Source organism: Petaurus breviceps, unplaced genomic scaffold, assembly GCF_028583685.1.
Source record: "Petaurus breviceps papuanus isolate PSGF00001 unplaced genomic scaffold, PetGlider_PUasm1.0 91133, whole genome shotgun sequence".
NCBI lineage: Eukaryota > Metazoa > Chordata > Mammalia > Diprotodontia > Petauridae > Petaurus > Petaurus breviceps.
This window is the reverse complement of record NW_027187419.1, coordinates 5,767,509-5,783,346: the sequence shown is the minus strand read 5'-3', so window position 1 is coordinate 5,783,346 and position 15,838 is coordinate 5,767,509. Positions and strand designations below refer to the sequence as shown.

The window sequence follows — 15,838 nt, the reverse complement described above, 5'->3', positions numbered from 1 at the left end:
GCCACTGTAATGATAACAGTTACTTATATAGGATTTTACTCTGGGCTACCGGCAGCTTCAGTACGCACTCTCCATGGTTAGAGGATTAAATAGTTATTTATCCCATTTTTTCCAAGCAGAGTGGGTCCCTCAACTTCATGAAGATAGATAAAGGAAGGGCCTCACTTGTTCTTATAGTTTTTGTCCTAAAATCAGAGAGTTAGAGAAGTTAAATGATTGATAATAAGGCTGGCAAGTGTCCAGGTTGGAAGGACTTTCCATATTAACAGAGGAGTTAAAATTGGATCCTAAAGGCAACCAGGAACTATTGGCACTGGAATGATATGGTGGAACCTAGCGCTTCAGCAGCTGGGTGGAGGATGGCATCCAAGTGGTGAGAGATTTGAAGAAGGTACATCAGTTAGAAGGCTGTAATAACAATCCAGGAGAGAGGCGATGTGGACCTGAACTAAGGATGATGTCTGCAAGGGCAGAAAGCAGGGGATGCATAAGAGAAAAGTTGTTCTGGTGTGGTTCTACTCCCCCACACTCACCAACCCTCTAACTTTCAGAACTAACAATTCTCTCCTAGCCTACTACTCCCCAGGATGTAGTCTCCCCCATTAGAAAGTAAGCTCCCTGAGGGCAAGAACTGTCTTTGCTGTTTTCTTTACCTTCCCAACGCTTTGCATATAGAAAGTGCTTAATAAATCTCCCCCCCCCCCATTCATTCATGTAAAATCAACAAGACTTAGGAACTGACTATGTGGTCTGAGTGAGGAGTCAAAGCTAAGGTTTGGGTTTTGAACTTGAATGACTAGAAGGATACTGGTACCCTTAACAGAGATACTGGAGTTCTGAGAAGGCTTGGGTTGAAGGAAAAGATAAGTTTAGTTTTTGACATGATGAGTTTGGGATGCCTTTGGGACATCCAGATGCCCATTCAAACAAACATCCAGGTCAGTGGATCAGCTTCAAGTTTCACCACCTATATAAAATGGATCAGATCCAATAATATCTGTAAAAAGCACTTAACACGATGCCTGACATATCTGAAGTATCCAAAAAGCAATTAATGATGCAGGGTTGGAACCCGGAGGAGAGACTAGGTTTGGATATATAAATCTGGGAGTCATCTGCTTAGAGATAATATTTAAACCCATGGGAGACAATGAGGTCAATAAAGGAGAAAGAGTATGCAAATAAAGAATCCAGACAGAATATTAGGATACACCTGCAAGGGGGGTGGGAAAAGTGTGTGACACACGTGATGATCCAGAAGAGGAGACTTCAGACAGGTCAGACAGCTAAAAGGAGACTCAAGAGAGGAGAGTGTCAGGAATGCCCCAAGAAGAGAGAATAATCAACATCAAAGGCTGTAGGGGGGGAAGGATGATGATTGAGAAGAGGCCATCAGATTTGGCTCTTAAAGAGATCACTTGTAACCTCGGAACGAACAATGGGAGCATGTCTGGGCAATATCTAGGACAAAAACAGGGAGGTTGGCTTGTTGGGGGGGAGTGGAGAGGCTGGATGAAAGAAGCTTCTTAAGAATAGAGACTGACATTTTTGGAAGAGGGGGAGGAAGTGGGTGGGAGAGGGTGAGGAGGAAGAAGAGGCTGCCCCTTTCCCATCCTGTTCTCGGGTCCTTCCTCGTATTTCTCTGAGAGATGCCTCTCATTCCTCCATCCAAACATCATTCGCAGGTTGACTTGCCCAAGAACACACAGCTAGTGTCCTTCCCACCACCCCCAGACTCCGATTCCTACCATATTCCGACCCCCACCCCCTGAGAGGACTGCCACCCCGAACCCCAAGGCTAAAGGGGGAGCCCTATGACCTCAACACCGCCAGCCCTTACACAGTTCTGGTGACCGGCCCGAAGCACACCTGAGCGTTTGACCCCGCCCCCTAGAAGGACAATCGCCCCTCCCCGTCCTTCTTATTAACCAATCCTCGCCCCGTCCCCTCACGGGCCCTCCCCTCTCCCTTTCTCCCTTTAGCTGGCCAATTCCTGCCCGGCCCTCCCACCCGGCGACCGCCATTTCTAGTCCGAGCAGTAGGCACCCCTGGTGTGTGGCGCTAGGTTGGCGGGAATCTTCCTGGGCGCTGATCCCCGGGTTTGAACGGCAGGAGGATAAAGCAGGAGAGGTCCGCTTGAGACAGGTAGGGTGCTACGGGGCAGCCGCTGACTCCGGGGCCGGCCGCTGGGCAGGTGCTTGGGCTTGGGGCTGGGGAAGGAGGAGGGGAGAGGAAAGCGACCCAGTGGTTGCCAGGGCAACGGGGACGCGGATGGGGGGGCGGGGATTTCGAGCCTCCGCTGAGCTACTTCCCTGAGCCTTGCTAGACTGTTAGGAACTTGGGGATGCGGCTGCCTAAACTGCCTAAACGTCTGCAAATGCCCCAGAGTTCGAAAGAAAACCCGTCGGAGGGTTCATTAAACTTGATACCTAACCTGGGGTGCTGCGACTGGGACGTACTTTTTGGAAGTCACCTAGAGGTGCCTTTGTAACAGAGCAGGGATTCTTAACCTGGGAGTCCGTTAACTTTAAAAAAATAAAAGGTTTTGTTTATTTATAACATTTTTTTTTTTAATTTGGAGTCCCAAATTCTCTCCCTCAGCCCCTCTCTCACCCATTGAGAAAGCAAGCAATATATTAGTTGTACAGGTGAAGTCATACAAAATATATTTCCGTATTAGCCATGTTGGGGGGGAAAAGCAAGAAAAATAAAGAAAGTGAAAAAAGTGTGCTTCAGTCTGCACTCAGAGACCATCAGTTCTCTGGAGGTACATAGCATTTTTATTCGTGGGTACTTTGGAATTGGTTGTCGTGGATCATTGCATTGATAAGAGTATCAAAGTTAGGGGCGGCCAGGTGGTGCAGTGAGTAAGAGTGCCCGCCCCAGAGTCAGATACTCGTCACCCACACAAAAATAACTGGCCGTGTAACCTTGAGCAAGTTACTTAACCCCAATTGCTTTTTTAAAAAAAAGTGTCAAAGTCAGAGTTGATCATCATTACAATATTACTGAAAACAGACTTTTTTAAAAAATATTTTATAACTATTTCAATAGAATTTAGGCTGCTGTGTGGCTCACTGGATAGTGAACTTGGAGTTAGGAAGACCCCTGTTCAGATCCTGCTTCAGGCACTTAGTAGCTGTGTGTTTCTTAACCTCAGCCTCAGTTTCCTGTGAGGTTCAAATATGATTATATACATAAAAGTGCTTAAGTGGTTTCCTTTGTATTATACTTTATGCATTTAAAAACGTTATTCTGAGAAGGGATCATACATTGACTGTCCAAGAGGGCCATAGCACATACAAATTAAGACCACTGTTCGAGATCTCCTTCTGGGCCAGGAGGACCTCCAGCAAAGCCCCCTTCCATCCAAATATGCCAGCAGATGAAATTCTAATATGTCTGCCTGTCTTGTTGTTTTTTCTGCCATATGTTAGACAGAAAGAACTCTTGTACTGAGTCCTTGTCAGTATAACCTCTGCCACATGCAGCCATATCTGACCTTCATTCACTAAGTCCGACTCTCCACTTAAAGTTTCACCATCTATAAAATGTGTCAGTTGAGGTAATATCTGTAAAAAGCACTTTGCACAGCAACTAACACACAGTAGGTGTTATATAAATGTGTGTGTTCTCTTCCCCTTCCCTACCTGCCATACCTATTTTACTACAGAGGGTTGTTGTGAGGATCAAATGAGGGTAATATTTAAGAAAGTCAGTCAGTGAATGAATAAAAAAAGCATTTATTAAACACTTACTATTTGCAAGGTGCTAAAAACTGGGAATACAAATAGAAAAGCTGTACAGTCCCTACTGTCAAGGAGTCCATATCCTATCAGGAGAAATAACACATATAGGAAGGTTCAGCTTCAAGATAGGTGGAAAGGTCCCATGGATTTTAGGGAGCAGTAGTTAGATGGTTTTGCCAGTTCAATGTGGTTTATAAACTTATAAAATCATATATGATTTTGATCTTGGACTGTTTGATGTCTAATAATGCCTAGCTTTGGTGTCCAGGACTTATTTTTCTGAATCTCTAGTATGTATAGCTTTTACAGAGGGGGTAGCTTCAGTACCAGCAGAATCAGTTGCCAGGTTTCATCTCTAATGGGATTGATTCCTAGACTGAGTACTGGTAGACTGAGAAGAGACCATTGCTGTTCCCAAGGCCTGTGAGTATACCTGCTCATAGGTGGCAGTTGGTCAATGATTGGTGTTGGTGTTTTGAACTACTACTAACACTAAGATATATGCTATATATAGCATTTTATTTTATTGTTCCCTAGTTACATATTAAAACAAATTTTTAACATTTTATAAAAAGTTTTTAGTTCCAAATTCTATCCCTCCTTCCCCTCTCTCCTCCCTGAGCCAGTAAGTAATCCAATATAATTTATATAGGTGCAATCATATAAAACATTTCCATGAGTAATTTTGTACAAGAAAACTTAAAAGAAAGAAAAACAGCATGATTCAGTCTGTATTCAGACAGTGTCGGTTCCGGAGGCAGAGAGCATACTTCATCATGAGTCCTTTGGGATTGTCTTCTATCATTGTATTGCTGAGAATAGCTAAGTCATTCACAGTTCTTCATCGTTCATGTAAGTTTTTCTAGGTTTTTCTGAAATCATCCTGTTTATCATTTCTTATAGCACAATAATTTCCATCACAATCATATACCACAGTTTGTTTAGCCATTTCCCAGTTGATGGCATCCCTTTGATTTCCCATTCTTGGCCACCACAAAATGAGCTGCTATAAATATTTTTGTACAAATGGATATACAAATGGATACTTTTCCCTTTGTTGGATGTCTTTGGGATAGAGACCTAGCAGTGGTATTGGTAGATCAAAGGGTATGCACAGTTTTATCGCCCTTTGGGCATAGTTCCAAATTGCTCTCCAGAATGGTTGGATCAGTTCACAACTCCACCAACAGTGTATTAGAGTCTCAGTTTTCCCACATCCCCTCCAACATTTATTATTTTCCCTTTTGTCATATTAGTCAATCTTTTATATAGCATGTAAACTTTAAAAGTTTACAAAGTGCTTTCCTCACCAGAGTCAAGCCAACAGTCATTTAGTTAGCACCTGCTATATATGCCAGGCCCTGTGCCAAGCTCTGGGGATAGAAAGGGAGATTACATGCAAGCAACTATGTATACACAAGCTATATACAGGATAAAGCAGAGATAATCAACAGAGGGAAAGGACTGGCATTAGAGGGCATAGGTAAGGAAAAGTTTCTGGAAGATGGCATTTTAGTTGGGACTTTAGGGTAACCAGGATGATGAGGGAAAGAATTTCAGGAATAGGGGACAGCCAGTGAAAATGCAGAGTGGGGAAATAGTGTGTTTTGTCTGAAGAACAAACAGCCGGGAGGCCAATGTCACTAGGATCCAGAGTTCATGATTAGGGGGAGTAAAGTGTAAGGAGTCTGGAATGGTAGGAGGGGGCCACATAATGGAAGACTTTGAGCACCAAATGGATTTTTTACTTATCTCGATGGTGATAGCTCAGGTTTATAGAGGTAGGGTAACATGTTCTGACCTGTGCTTAGGAAGACCAATTTGATAGCTGAATGGAAATTGGGAATTAATGTATTATCCCCATTTTATAGATGAGGCATTTGAGGCATAGAAAAGTCAAGTGATTTGTCTAAGGTTACACAGCTTGAACTAGTGACAGCCAGGAGACAAGCTAAATTCTTAAGACAAGCTAAGTTTCTTAAGACACTAAGGAGTATAGACTGGAATTAAGGGCTTTATTATTAATTATTTTAGCAAATGCTGATCATTTCATCCAGTCAGCAGCTTCTCTGTCCCTCCTAGAAACAAGCTGTAATGGTAATGGGAATTTGAAGATCTTTCCTGCCCCTTAATGAGCCTAGGGGAATTTGAAGACCTTATCTGCTTTGAAAATATATTCTGCTCCCTAATAGGCTAAATGTAATCACATAGAGCTTGTAGTAGGAGGAGTTTGCTGAAGGGTGGAGCAGAGTCCACAGGAAGCTGGGAGTCAGAGCAAGCTATGGTTGGGAGGAGAGGATGCTTCTAAGGGACACAGATAGGCTTGTGAGTAAATATTGGTCTTGTGTTGATTTGTGTGAAGGTTAAAGGATGGTGTGGCTCTCTGCTATGTTGTGGTGCATTAACATCTATGTTTCTATGATGGATTTGGTTTTCTGGTGTCTGAATAAATGTTTTGCTTCTGTCTTCCATATGAAGAGTCTTTTATATTTTGTGATCGAGCACTATGCAAGTATATTTGTAATGACTGTGAATATTGTATTGGTGCTACACAAACTAAGCCACAAGTTGCATTTAGTTGTTACTAGTACATGTGAGTAGTTGAACGAGAATTGTCAAGAGCTTCTGAATACCTGTCACATTGCTATAGAAGCCCTAACCCCACCTCGCCCTGCCTCCTGGCAGCCTCCACTGAGAGAGACCGTTCAACTTACAGACTCAAAGTCTGGCCTCAGCAACAATTCTATTCCATCTGGGGCTCCCCATCTGCTCCCCTGCAGCTTAACTTTAATCAGACGCCTTTCTACCTGTGTCTCTTGTTCCTGACATGCTTTGGTGTGTTGGCTTTGAAGGTCTATGGATTGGAGGTGTTCTTCAGGGGTCTTACAGCAGTGGTAATTTTGCCAGCAGGGGGAGAACTCCTAGCTCTCTTGATGCATCCACAATTAATGAGTATGGGTTGACCTTAAACACCAGCTGAAAAGAAAATAAATTACCCTCCTGTAATCCATGACATTTATAAACACAAATGTGTATTAAAATAACTACTTGACTCTTCTTAGTTTTCAGAGCTAATAAGCTTGACAAATTCCATTTAGTGTTTTACTGTTATTAATTTCCATCATTTGTTACTGGCCCCCTTAGGGACTGTGGTCTGAAATGTCTAAGGAGGAAGAAGAGAGAGACTTGGAGAAATTTCTCAAGAATGTGGATGAAATCTGTAAGTACTGGAAAATCATAAACAAATTAAGTTCTACTTTGGGGAGTGTTGGTGGCTAAAAAGGAATGATTACTTCGACTTAGTTACTAGGCTGTCTGACAGGTTTATGACTTCAAGAAAAACTGTAATTGAATTTAAACTGAAGGGGTATTGAGAAATTGAGTGCTATTGTAGCCTGGGGGCAATATTTTCTGGCTGTTAATTGGCACAAGAGAAGCCGTTAATGCTATGATTGGGATTCTAATGTTAGCTCTGTCTATATTTAAGATCCTTCTACCTAGAATAGAGCGAGAAGAACCTGTGATTTCCCACTCTACCTTATACAATAGGAGAATATTATCATGTTAGGGGACGTCATCCAAAGGTTGCGGCTGTTGACATCTGGCATTCTACTGTTTGAGGGAATGTTCATTTCCTTTTTACTTCTGTAAAAGTATAGGCAGCATTTTTCCCTCATGGGCCAGAAGATTAAATGTACAGTTAGCTCATGGACTCATGTGACTGGCAAGGCCTAAAGAGGTATTCTTGTCTGTTTTAATTCCTCTAGGCAAAATATTCCCAACTTAGCCCAATTAAGATTATTAAGAATCTCTACTGATTGTACAAAGCACCAAAGCTATTCTGCATTCTGTTAGAATTAGCAGTCACTTCTTCAAGCTTGAGAAATCCTTTTTTAGACTTAATAAAGGAAATCTTCTATGCAAAAGAGGAAAACCTACACAACCCAGTTACCCCCAAGGGGAGATGTATGCCATAAGTATGAATGAGTTCAAATTCATAAGTGGTTATAACTCTTCATATCCTTAAAGACCATAATTAGGTACCCCCCACCGGTAGCTTTCTCCTGGATAAATAATCCCTGTTCTTTCCTTATTGGAACTACTTATTCATTCTTATTTTCTCTTGTGAACTTTTTTTCAGTATGTCTCTGAATTCCTTCTCTCTAAAACATCTTATTAGTAGAGAAGGCTCTCTTCCGTTTGATTGTGCCTTGTTTGATTGGTTCCTGTCTAATTTCTCTTAAGCCACTTTGGTTCAGGACCTGAATTCTGATGACCTCAGTGTGTGTGAGAGGGCCATGAGCGAGGCAGAGAAGAAACTGCAGTTCCTGGAGGATGAAGAGGAAGATGAATGCAGGACCACTTTGAACAAAACAATGATTAGTCCTCCACAAGTTCCTACAAAGGTTTCCTTTCTGTTATGGAATTAAATGGATAGTGGTAGATAGTAGATCCAAGACACAAACACCAATGAAGCTAAAAAATTATTATGTCACTCAGGCTCAAGATGGATCTGACAGTAAGGAAGTATGAACCTGATGTCTGGTTTTCTGATCTTTTTGTTCATCTTTAACAAGAACACCAGGTTCATTTTAATGAGCTTTAATATTTAATCCATTTTTTGTGACAACATAATACTTGGGAAGCATACTTAAAGTCACTGCTTTGTTTATCAACTTGGTTCCACTGGTGACTAGGGTTCGATTCACCTTTGGGAGCCTTACACTCTTACAGACAGACCACAACTTAGAACTGTCCCTTAGGAGAACATTCTTTCACAGACTCATAGCAATCAAATTCATGATTTGATCTCATCAATTGTGTCATCCCAAGCAAATTGTGGACACTTCAGTGTTTGATAGCAGCCTTCACAAATCAGGAGACTGAACTTGGCCCAAAGTAGTCCGCTTCATATGACTGATTTGACTTTCTTTTCTGCTATGCTGCATATGTAGCTCATGAAATTTTCTTTTCTTTTTTGGTGACCTGTCAAAGCAGAATGTGGATGATACAACTCCAGGTAAGGCGGCATCTCTCTTCCTCCTAGGTTTTGTTTTATTCTCCATAATTTTCTTGATCTTACCTAGCTTCAAGAGCTGTAAATCATAGCCTTATGAGCTCAGGAATTATGAGTGGGCAAAAAAATCTTTCTTATTGTTCCCCGTAACTAGATATCTTCAAGAAGACACTGGTTGTAAACATTAGAGAGGCGATTGCTATTCGGTTACAGGTTGGACTTAAGTGGCTTCATAGCCTTAATTTCTGTGATTTTGTGACCTGCCAGCCTCTTTTGCATTGACCTGGCAGCTTTCTGAAATTTCCTTTCCTTATTCCTCACCTGCCCTCGGTAAGATAAGCCCTGTTAGCATTTCCTCTCTGGTTCCACTTCTTCACTACCCAAGGGATCTAAGTTTTCCTTTTGCTGTTCAGCTCAGAGGCTCATTATTCTGCAAGGAATAAAAAAAAAGTCTCTCCCCCAAAGAAAAACTATTTTAAAAGGCATAATTCAAATCTGACACACAGTCATAGCCATCATGTATAATAATACATTACATACTTTACCATTTAATGTCAAATTAAGAAGATGTCAGCTTGGTGTCTTCAGAAGCCTCTGTATATGTATGTGTGTGTGTGTGTGTGTGTGCGTGTGTCTGTGTGTGCGTGCGTGCACGTGTCTTTGCATAGAAAGCTTGGCTACACCAAAGCTTTCTTCCCTCTCTGAACTAGAGAGGCGATTATAGAATTCTCATTTTTACTTTAACCATTTAAACCCCTCTCCTCTGCTGTCAGATGGCTTCATGGAGGTGATAGAGAAGGATGCCAGGGAACGAGCCAAGAGAAGAAAAGAAAACAAAAGCCTAGCAAACGGTAATGGTTGTTGAGGTTTGTTATCATTAGAGGGGCCAATTTAGATGAGAAAGTGCCTCAGAGAACCAAAGTGTGGTTTAAACATGAAGTTGCCGGCTTCTCAGTTGGCAGGCTTATAACAAGCCCATGAAGAGGAGAAGCTGTTCAGCAAAACCCATTTTTAGGGTACTTTCTTCTCCCACTCAACAAATTGAAAATAATCGCTTCGTGAGAGTATTGGTTGAAGGAATAATATTCCTTCCTCAAGAGAAGCTGTAGGAAGGAATAATATTCCTTCAGCCCACAAGAAGAGGAGATATTTGAGGCCCCTCATGCCTGCCTGCAAGGACTTGCAGAGTTGTGACATGGGAAAGGGCATACACTAGTTCTGCTGACACCTGCATACAGATCTCCAGGAGCAATGGGTATAAGGGGCAGAGAGACAGATTTAAATTCAATATGAGAAAAAACTTCCTAACAATTAAAGTTGTCCAGAAATGAAATGGGCTGCCTCAGGAAGCAGTGGGTTTCCCCTTACTTGATGTCTTTGAGCCAAACCAGACTCATTTCCTAAGGATCTTGTAGGGGTGACAGTTGGAATAAGATGGCTCCTAGGGGCCCTTCTTGCTCTGAACGTGACGATGTCCTAGATCTTCACAACAAAATCTTTAACCCTAAAGTATCCAGGTTGGCATTGGAGGTAACAGGAAGGGTCAGCAATTTATTTAATCCCAGATGCCATCAGTGGGGCTGAATGGTGCCAGCAGGTACCACTAGCAGCCATAAAGACCTTAGGAGAGAAGAAGGAAAAGAGGCAAAGAAAAAGAAATGCCATCAAAGAAGAAATGATTCGGGAGAAGGGGAGAGAGTGGAGCTAGTGGGAGGGCACTACTCAGTGTCATCCCAAATCCTTCGTGGCAGCACGGCACGGGTATAAATGAGCCCATATTTATCAACTACCTCCATGATCCTCGACGTGCTTTCAATTCTGGGGACTTAGTCTTTGTAGCACGCTCAGGGCTGAAGCAAAAAGAGCACTTTACCCTTAGAGGGAGGAAACAGTGAATTGGGGGTGGGTATAGGAAAATTACCCTTGAGCATAAAATAAGATTATACTGTAGTCACAGAAGAGTTGGAAGAAATGACAAGTCTCTTTTATTCCCAGTGAAGGAATGTATGTTTAAGGAGCAAGTTGTAAGGTTCTGGAGGATTTTCCCATTTAAAATGAGAGCTTACACCTGTGATCTTTGTTTTCATAGCCTTGAAAGAAAAAGGGAATGAAGCTTTTCTGAAAGGTGATTACAGGATGGCTGTTGAGCACTACAGTGAGGGGCTGAAGAAGCTGAAGGACATGAAAGTTCTCTATACCAACCGAGCCCAGGTCAGTTAATACCATGGACTTTAAGAAACTGAAGCCTCCTCTAGAGGCCAGAGTAATGCCACCCTCCATCCCCTCCATGCCCCCCCTTTTTTTTGGTGACTTGGGCATTAATCAGAACTTCAGTCTCAGCCTCGCTACCTGACCCTTTTATCTGATATGCTGTGTATCATAGAAATGGGTTCTGCAAAGCACACTCCTTAAAAAAAAATAAAAGAAAAGCAACAATCCAGCAAATTTTTTTTAATGAAATGCTGACTGCTACTAAGTGCTAGGCAAGATACAAAATTTAGATAGCACATGGTCCCTGACCTCATAGAACTTATAGTCTGTTAGGTGGATAGGATATGCAATACTAACTAAAATATAAAATAATACACAATAAGAGAGTCAGAAAGGTGGAAAGAGAGGACTTCATGAAGTTGAAAAGTGGAAAGATAACTCCCAAGACATATAGAGAAGAAGGACATGCCTTAATATTCAGAGGCCTGGATTCCGGAAAGAGACCAAGACACTGAATGGCCAGCAGAATTGAGACTTATCTTGTGAAGATCAGGGCAGTGAGGCATATATCTATCTGATGGTCTATGCAGTAATTGGTACTTTTTTCCCATAATAAGAAGGGAGGGTGAAAGGGAATTCTACTTCCTGGGAGTTCTGTCATCATAAGAAGTCTACTTTTTGGAAGTAGCCTAACCTTTCCTGTTAGTTTAAGATCCTAAATCACCTTGTATCTAGTGGGCTACAGCTAATTATTCAGGTATTTAGTTTCTGGAGTTCTTCCCCCTTCCCTCCTCATTTTTTCCTCTTCCCCTCCACTCACTTCAATAATTCCTCTAAGGAATTGTTAGAGTAGATGGGGAAAACACTGAAAACAAGAGATGGAAATACTGAAAGTAGAAAAAACCAACATTATAGTGACAGTGATAAATGAAACCACATAAAGTACAGTATAATCTCATTACTTCAGATGTCCTTAGTAATTCAGACACAGGCTTGGTTAAAATTTACCTTTGCTTCATCTCTGAACAAAGGGTTTTTTTAAGCAAATGAAGGATGGAGACAAGACAGCAGAAGTCTGCTCCCTGAATTGGTGTCTGGTTGTCTCCACAAAGAAATTATAAGTGCTTTGAAACCAGCTACTTTTTGCTTGGAGAAGGTTACGTAAGGAGGGGGAGCATTTTTTTATAGCTGACAATAATTAGATAGCACAATAATTAGGTACATTGTAGTTCAACAATAAATACTTGCTGATTTGAATCAGTTGAGGAATGGCTAGCCACCTCTAAATAATCCAGTTCAAATGTTAAAGTACTTTTGAAGTGCTATTTGTCTATAAATAACTGGTGTGCTAATTATAAAACTTTCTTATGTACCATTGAGGCAGAACTATAAAGAATTGTACTTGCTAACATTCTTAGCCTAGTTGTTGTTGTTATTTTAATAGAGGGTTGATCAGGGGAGTTCCCCTATGATCTTATAGTGAAGTAAGCTTTTATTTAGGAATTTGGAAGTATCTTCCTTTGGAAGTTGAGAGTATGCCTACTGGATCCTCCTTCAGAAGACTCAGAATATTTCTTGATTGTGTTTGTGAGTGTTGAATTGGCTGGCTCAGACTTTTATGGGATGTACTTACTAACCTATAAAGGGAGTTTCCATTTTATACTCAGCCATCATTATTATTATTATTTTTTCCTGGAGAGATCCTGAAAAGGCAGCAGAGGCAGGAACAGACCTGAGTGAGTGTGTAAGAGGAGATACCTTCTCTTCTTCGATTTGTCAATGGCTTGTTGCAGTTTGGTTTTTGCTCCCATTACTGAACTGAAACAGGTTTCAGTAACCTCTTAGTCTCCAAGTCATAGAACCATAAATTTAGTGCGAGAAGGCAACTTGGACCTAGTCCAACACCTTCCTTTTACAGATAAGGAAATTGAGACTCAAAGAAGTTAAGACCAGCCCAAAGTCACGTAGCTGGTTAAGTATCTAAGGCAGGATTCTAAGCCAGTTCTTTATGACTCACTCCAAGTCCAGCCAACTCCAGTGACTTTTTCTCATAACTCAGCCTTCTTGTTCTCTCTGCAGCATTTCCCATTATCGACAACCCTTTTCCCTCTGAGTTTTTGTGTCACTGCCTTCTCTTGTTCCTTTCCCAACTCATCTGGTTGCTACTTCTCAGTCACCTTTTCTGGGTTTTGATCTCAGTCCTTAACTATGGGTCTACCACAAGGCTTTATCTTAGACTTACTTCTCTCTCTCTTCTCCTCTTCTCACCTTCATCAGCTCCAGTGGGTTCAATTATCATCTCTGTTCAGATGACTCCTAGATTTATAAATTCAACCCTAGTCTCTCTTCTGAGTTCCAATCCTGTATTACTAATGAATGAAAAAGTGAAAATGATTAAGTACTTACCTTTAGACACTTATTATTGAATTCCCTCAGGCATCTCAAACTGATTGTGTCCAAAACTTTCCTTAAAAAACCCATCCTTCCAAACAAAACAAAACAAAACAAAAAACCCATCCTTCCTTTGAAATTCCCTATTTCTCTTGAGAGTACCACCATCCTCTGTCATCCTGATCCAAAACCTCTGCATTATCCTCAGTTCCTCATTCTCTTTTACCACATATCCATTGGTTGCCAAATCTTGTCATTTCTACTACCACATTTCTTATATAATAGATATTAACTTCTCTTTACACACATTGCCACCCACCTAGTTTATTCCCTCATCTTGCCCCCTGAACCATTGTAAGAGCTTCCCTATTGGTCTCCCTGGCTCAGATGACTCCTTTTTCCAATCCATCTTTCACACAACTACTGGTGATATTTCTAAGTACAGGCCTAATCATGTCACTTCATTACTCAATAAATTCTAGTGGTTCCCTGTTACTTCTAGGATCAAATGCAAATCTTCAGTTTAGCTTTCAGAGCCCTTCACAACCTGACTTCAACCTGCCTTCCTAGTCTCATTATAAATTACTCCCCTTCACATACTTTTCATCCCAGCTAAACTGGCCTTTCTCACCATTCCTCCTGTGTGACTCCCCATTTCTTCTCACCATGCCTTTTGCACAGATTTTCCCTGATGCCTAGAATTCCCTCCATTCTCATCTCTGCCTCTTAGAATGCCTAGTTTTCTTCAAAGTTTGGCTCAAATACCACTTCTTATATTAAGACTTTTCTTAATTTCCCTAGCAGCTAGTACCTTCTCCCTAAGTTAATTTATATAAATTTTGTACATTATTTACTTATGTATCTACATGTTATCGCCTCCAGTAGAATTTAAGCATCTTGAGGACAGGGACTATTTCATTTTCGTCTTTGTATCCCTAGCACCTAGACTATAAAAAATGCTTCATAAATGCTTGTTGATTGATGTATTGCTTTGAAACAGAGGCAAATGAGAAATGCATGTATCTTCACCCATGTAAGAAGACAGTTTTTGAACTCCAGCATGGCATAGTGGTGGGGTAAAAACTAAGTCTCAAAGTCTACCTTGTAAATTTGCTAGATCTGTGAACCTGAGCAAGTCCATAACTATTACATGTCTCAGTTTCCTTGCCTGTAAAAAGAGGAGGTTGGCTTCAGTGGCTTCTAAGGTCTCTTTCATATCAAATATATGGTCTTCACCTCCTTTGATCCAAGTTCCTGGCTCCAGTCTTGGAGAGCTAATGGCATAGTCTCTCAACTCTAGATATGGCAGCTGTCAAAAGGGAAATAATATTGCCTGGTAGTAAAAATTATTGAACCTCAGTTTCCTAGATAGAGTACAAGAAAGATCTAGGACAGTGTGATCCTCAAATCTAGCTCAAAAGAAGGGGGGTTTTCTGCCCTAGCATCAGGGCATTTTTGATGCCCTAGCATCACCATTTTAAGTGTGACCTAAAATTCAGAAATCCTGGAATCCAGCCCTCTAGTGAGAGATCTTCTGGGTGTCACATGTCTCTTGGAGAGAAAAGAGAATCAAACACATGTCCCCTCCCCCCATCCCTTCTGAGGTACAGCTGGATGGACTGCAAAGGATCAAAGTCATGATGTAGGGAAGCAACGGACCTGCACCTTGTCTTCTGTTCTTACTGTGAGTCATGTGATCAGCTTAGGTCTCCTTGGGAGAAGAGGAGAACCTAGCTAGCAACTCCAAATTCTTTTCCCTTGTAAGGAGAATCCAAGTGACAGGATAGTAGCACAGTTCTGGGAACCTCTAGGAGTCTCTAGGGTAAAAAGTGTGACTTACCAGTGTCAGAGGGGTCACCTCTCTGGTATCCCCATGTTTGTTTTCCTTCAGAAAGGAGTCTAAACACGTGTGGTGCCATGAAATTGGAACTCTTTAGCACCCGAAGTAAAGATGGGACTAACCACAGAGGAAGGAAAAATGATAGTGATTGTTTATAGGCTACTATGAGTCTATTGCATGTTTTCTTCATTTTCCATGGGGTAGAACAAAGGCAGTCATGGACCAGACATGTGAATTCAGTCAACCAATAAACACGTATTAAGTGCTTACCATGTGCTACTCACTGTTAAGTACTAGGCACATAAAGACAGAGTTTGAAAAAGTCCTTTCCCTGAAGAAATTTACATTCTAGTAGTGGAAACAACTTGTATATACATACATAGGTATATTCAAAATCAGTGCCAAGTAGAAGCATAGTAACCTTGGGAAGGCACCAACAGCTAGGGAGACCTCCTTCCTGCAGGACATCAATTTCGTGCTTTGTCTTGAAAAAAATGAGGGATTCCAAGAGGTGGAGGTGAGAGGAGGGAGAGAGATAAAGACAGAGAGAGAAAGAGACAGAGATGAGAGAGAGGAGACAGAGACAAAGAGAGAGAGAGAGAGAGAGAGAGAGAGAGAGAGAGAGAGAGA

At 41.4% G+C, this 15,838-nt stretch overlaps 1 protein-coding gene across 4 annotated transcripts in view; it reads left to right on the top strand.

The window, feature by feature from the left end:
- The first annotated feature begins 1,989 nt into the window (after nt 1-1,989).
- TTC12 (tetratricopeptide repeat domain 12) overlaps nt 1,990-15,838 on the top strand; it is a 57,223-nt gene continuing 43,374 nt past the window's right edge. For 3 of the 4 annotated variants that reach the window (XM_069080799.1, XM_069080797.1, XM_069080796.1), the window contains exons 1-6: nt 6,033-6,074; nt 6,894-6,969; nt 7,995-8,155; nt 8,748-8,769; nt 9,540-9,617; nt 10,856-10,977. In XM_069080799.1, the coding sequence (XP_068936900.1) occupies nt 6,048-6,074; nt 6,894-6,969; nt 7,995-8,155; nt 8,748-8,769; nt 9,540-9,617; nt 10,856-10,977 (486 nt within the window). In that variant the 5' untranslated portion in view covers nt 6,033-6,047. Of the gene's footprint in view, nt 2,146-6,032; nt 6,075-6,893; nt 6,970-7,994; nt 8,156-8,747; nt 8,770-9,539; nt 9,618-10,855; nt 10,978-15,838 lie in introns of those variants that run through there. The other variant, XM_069080798.1, reaches the window with a different exon arrangement.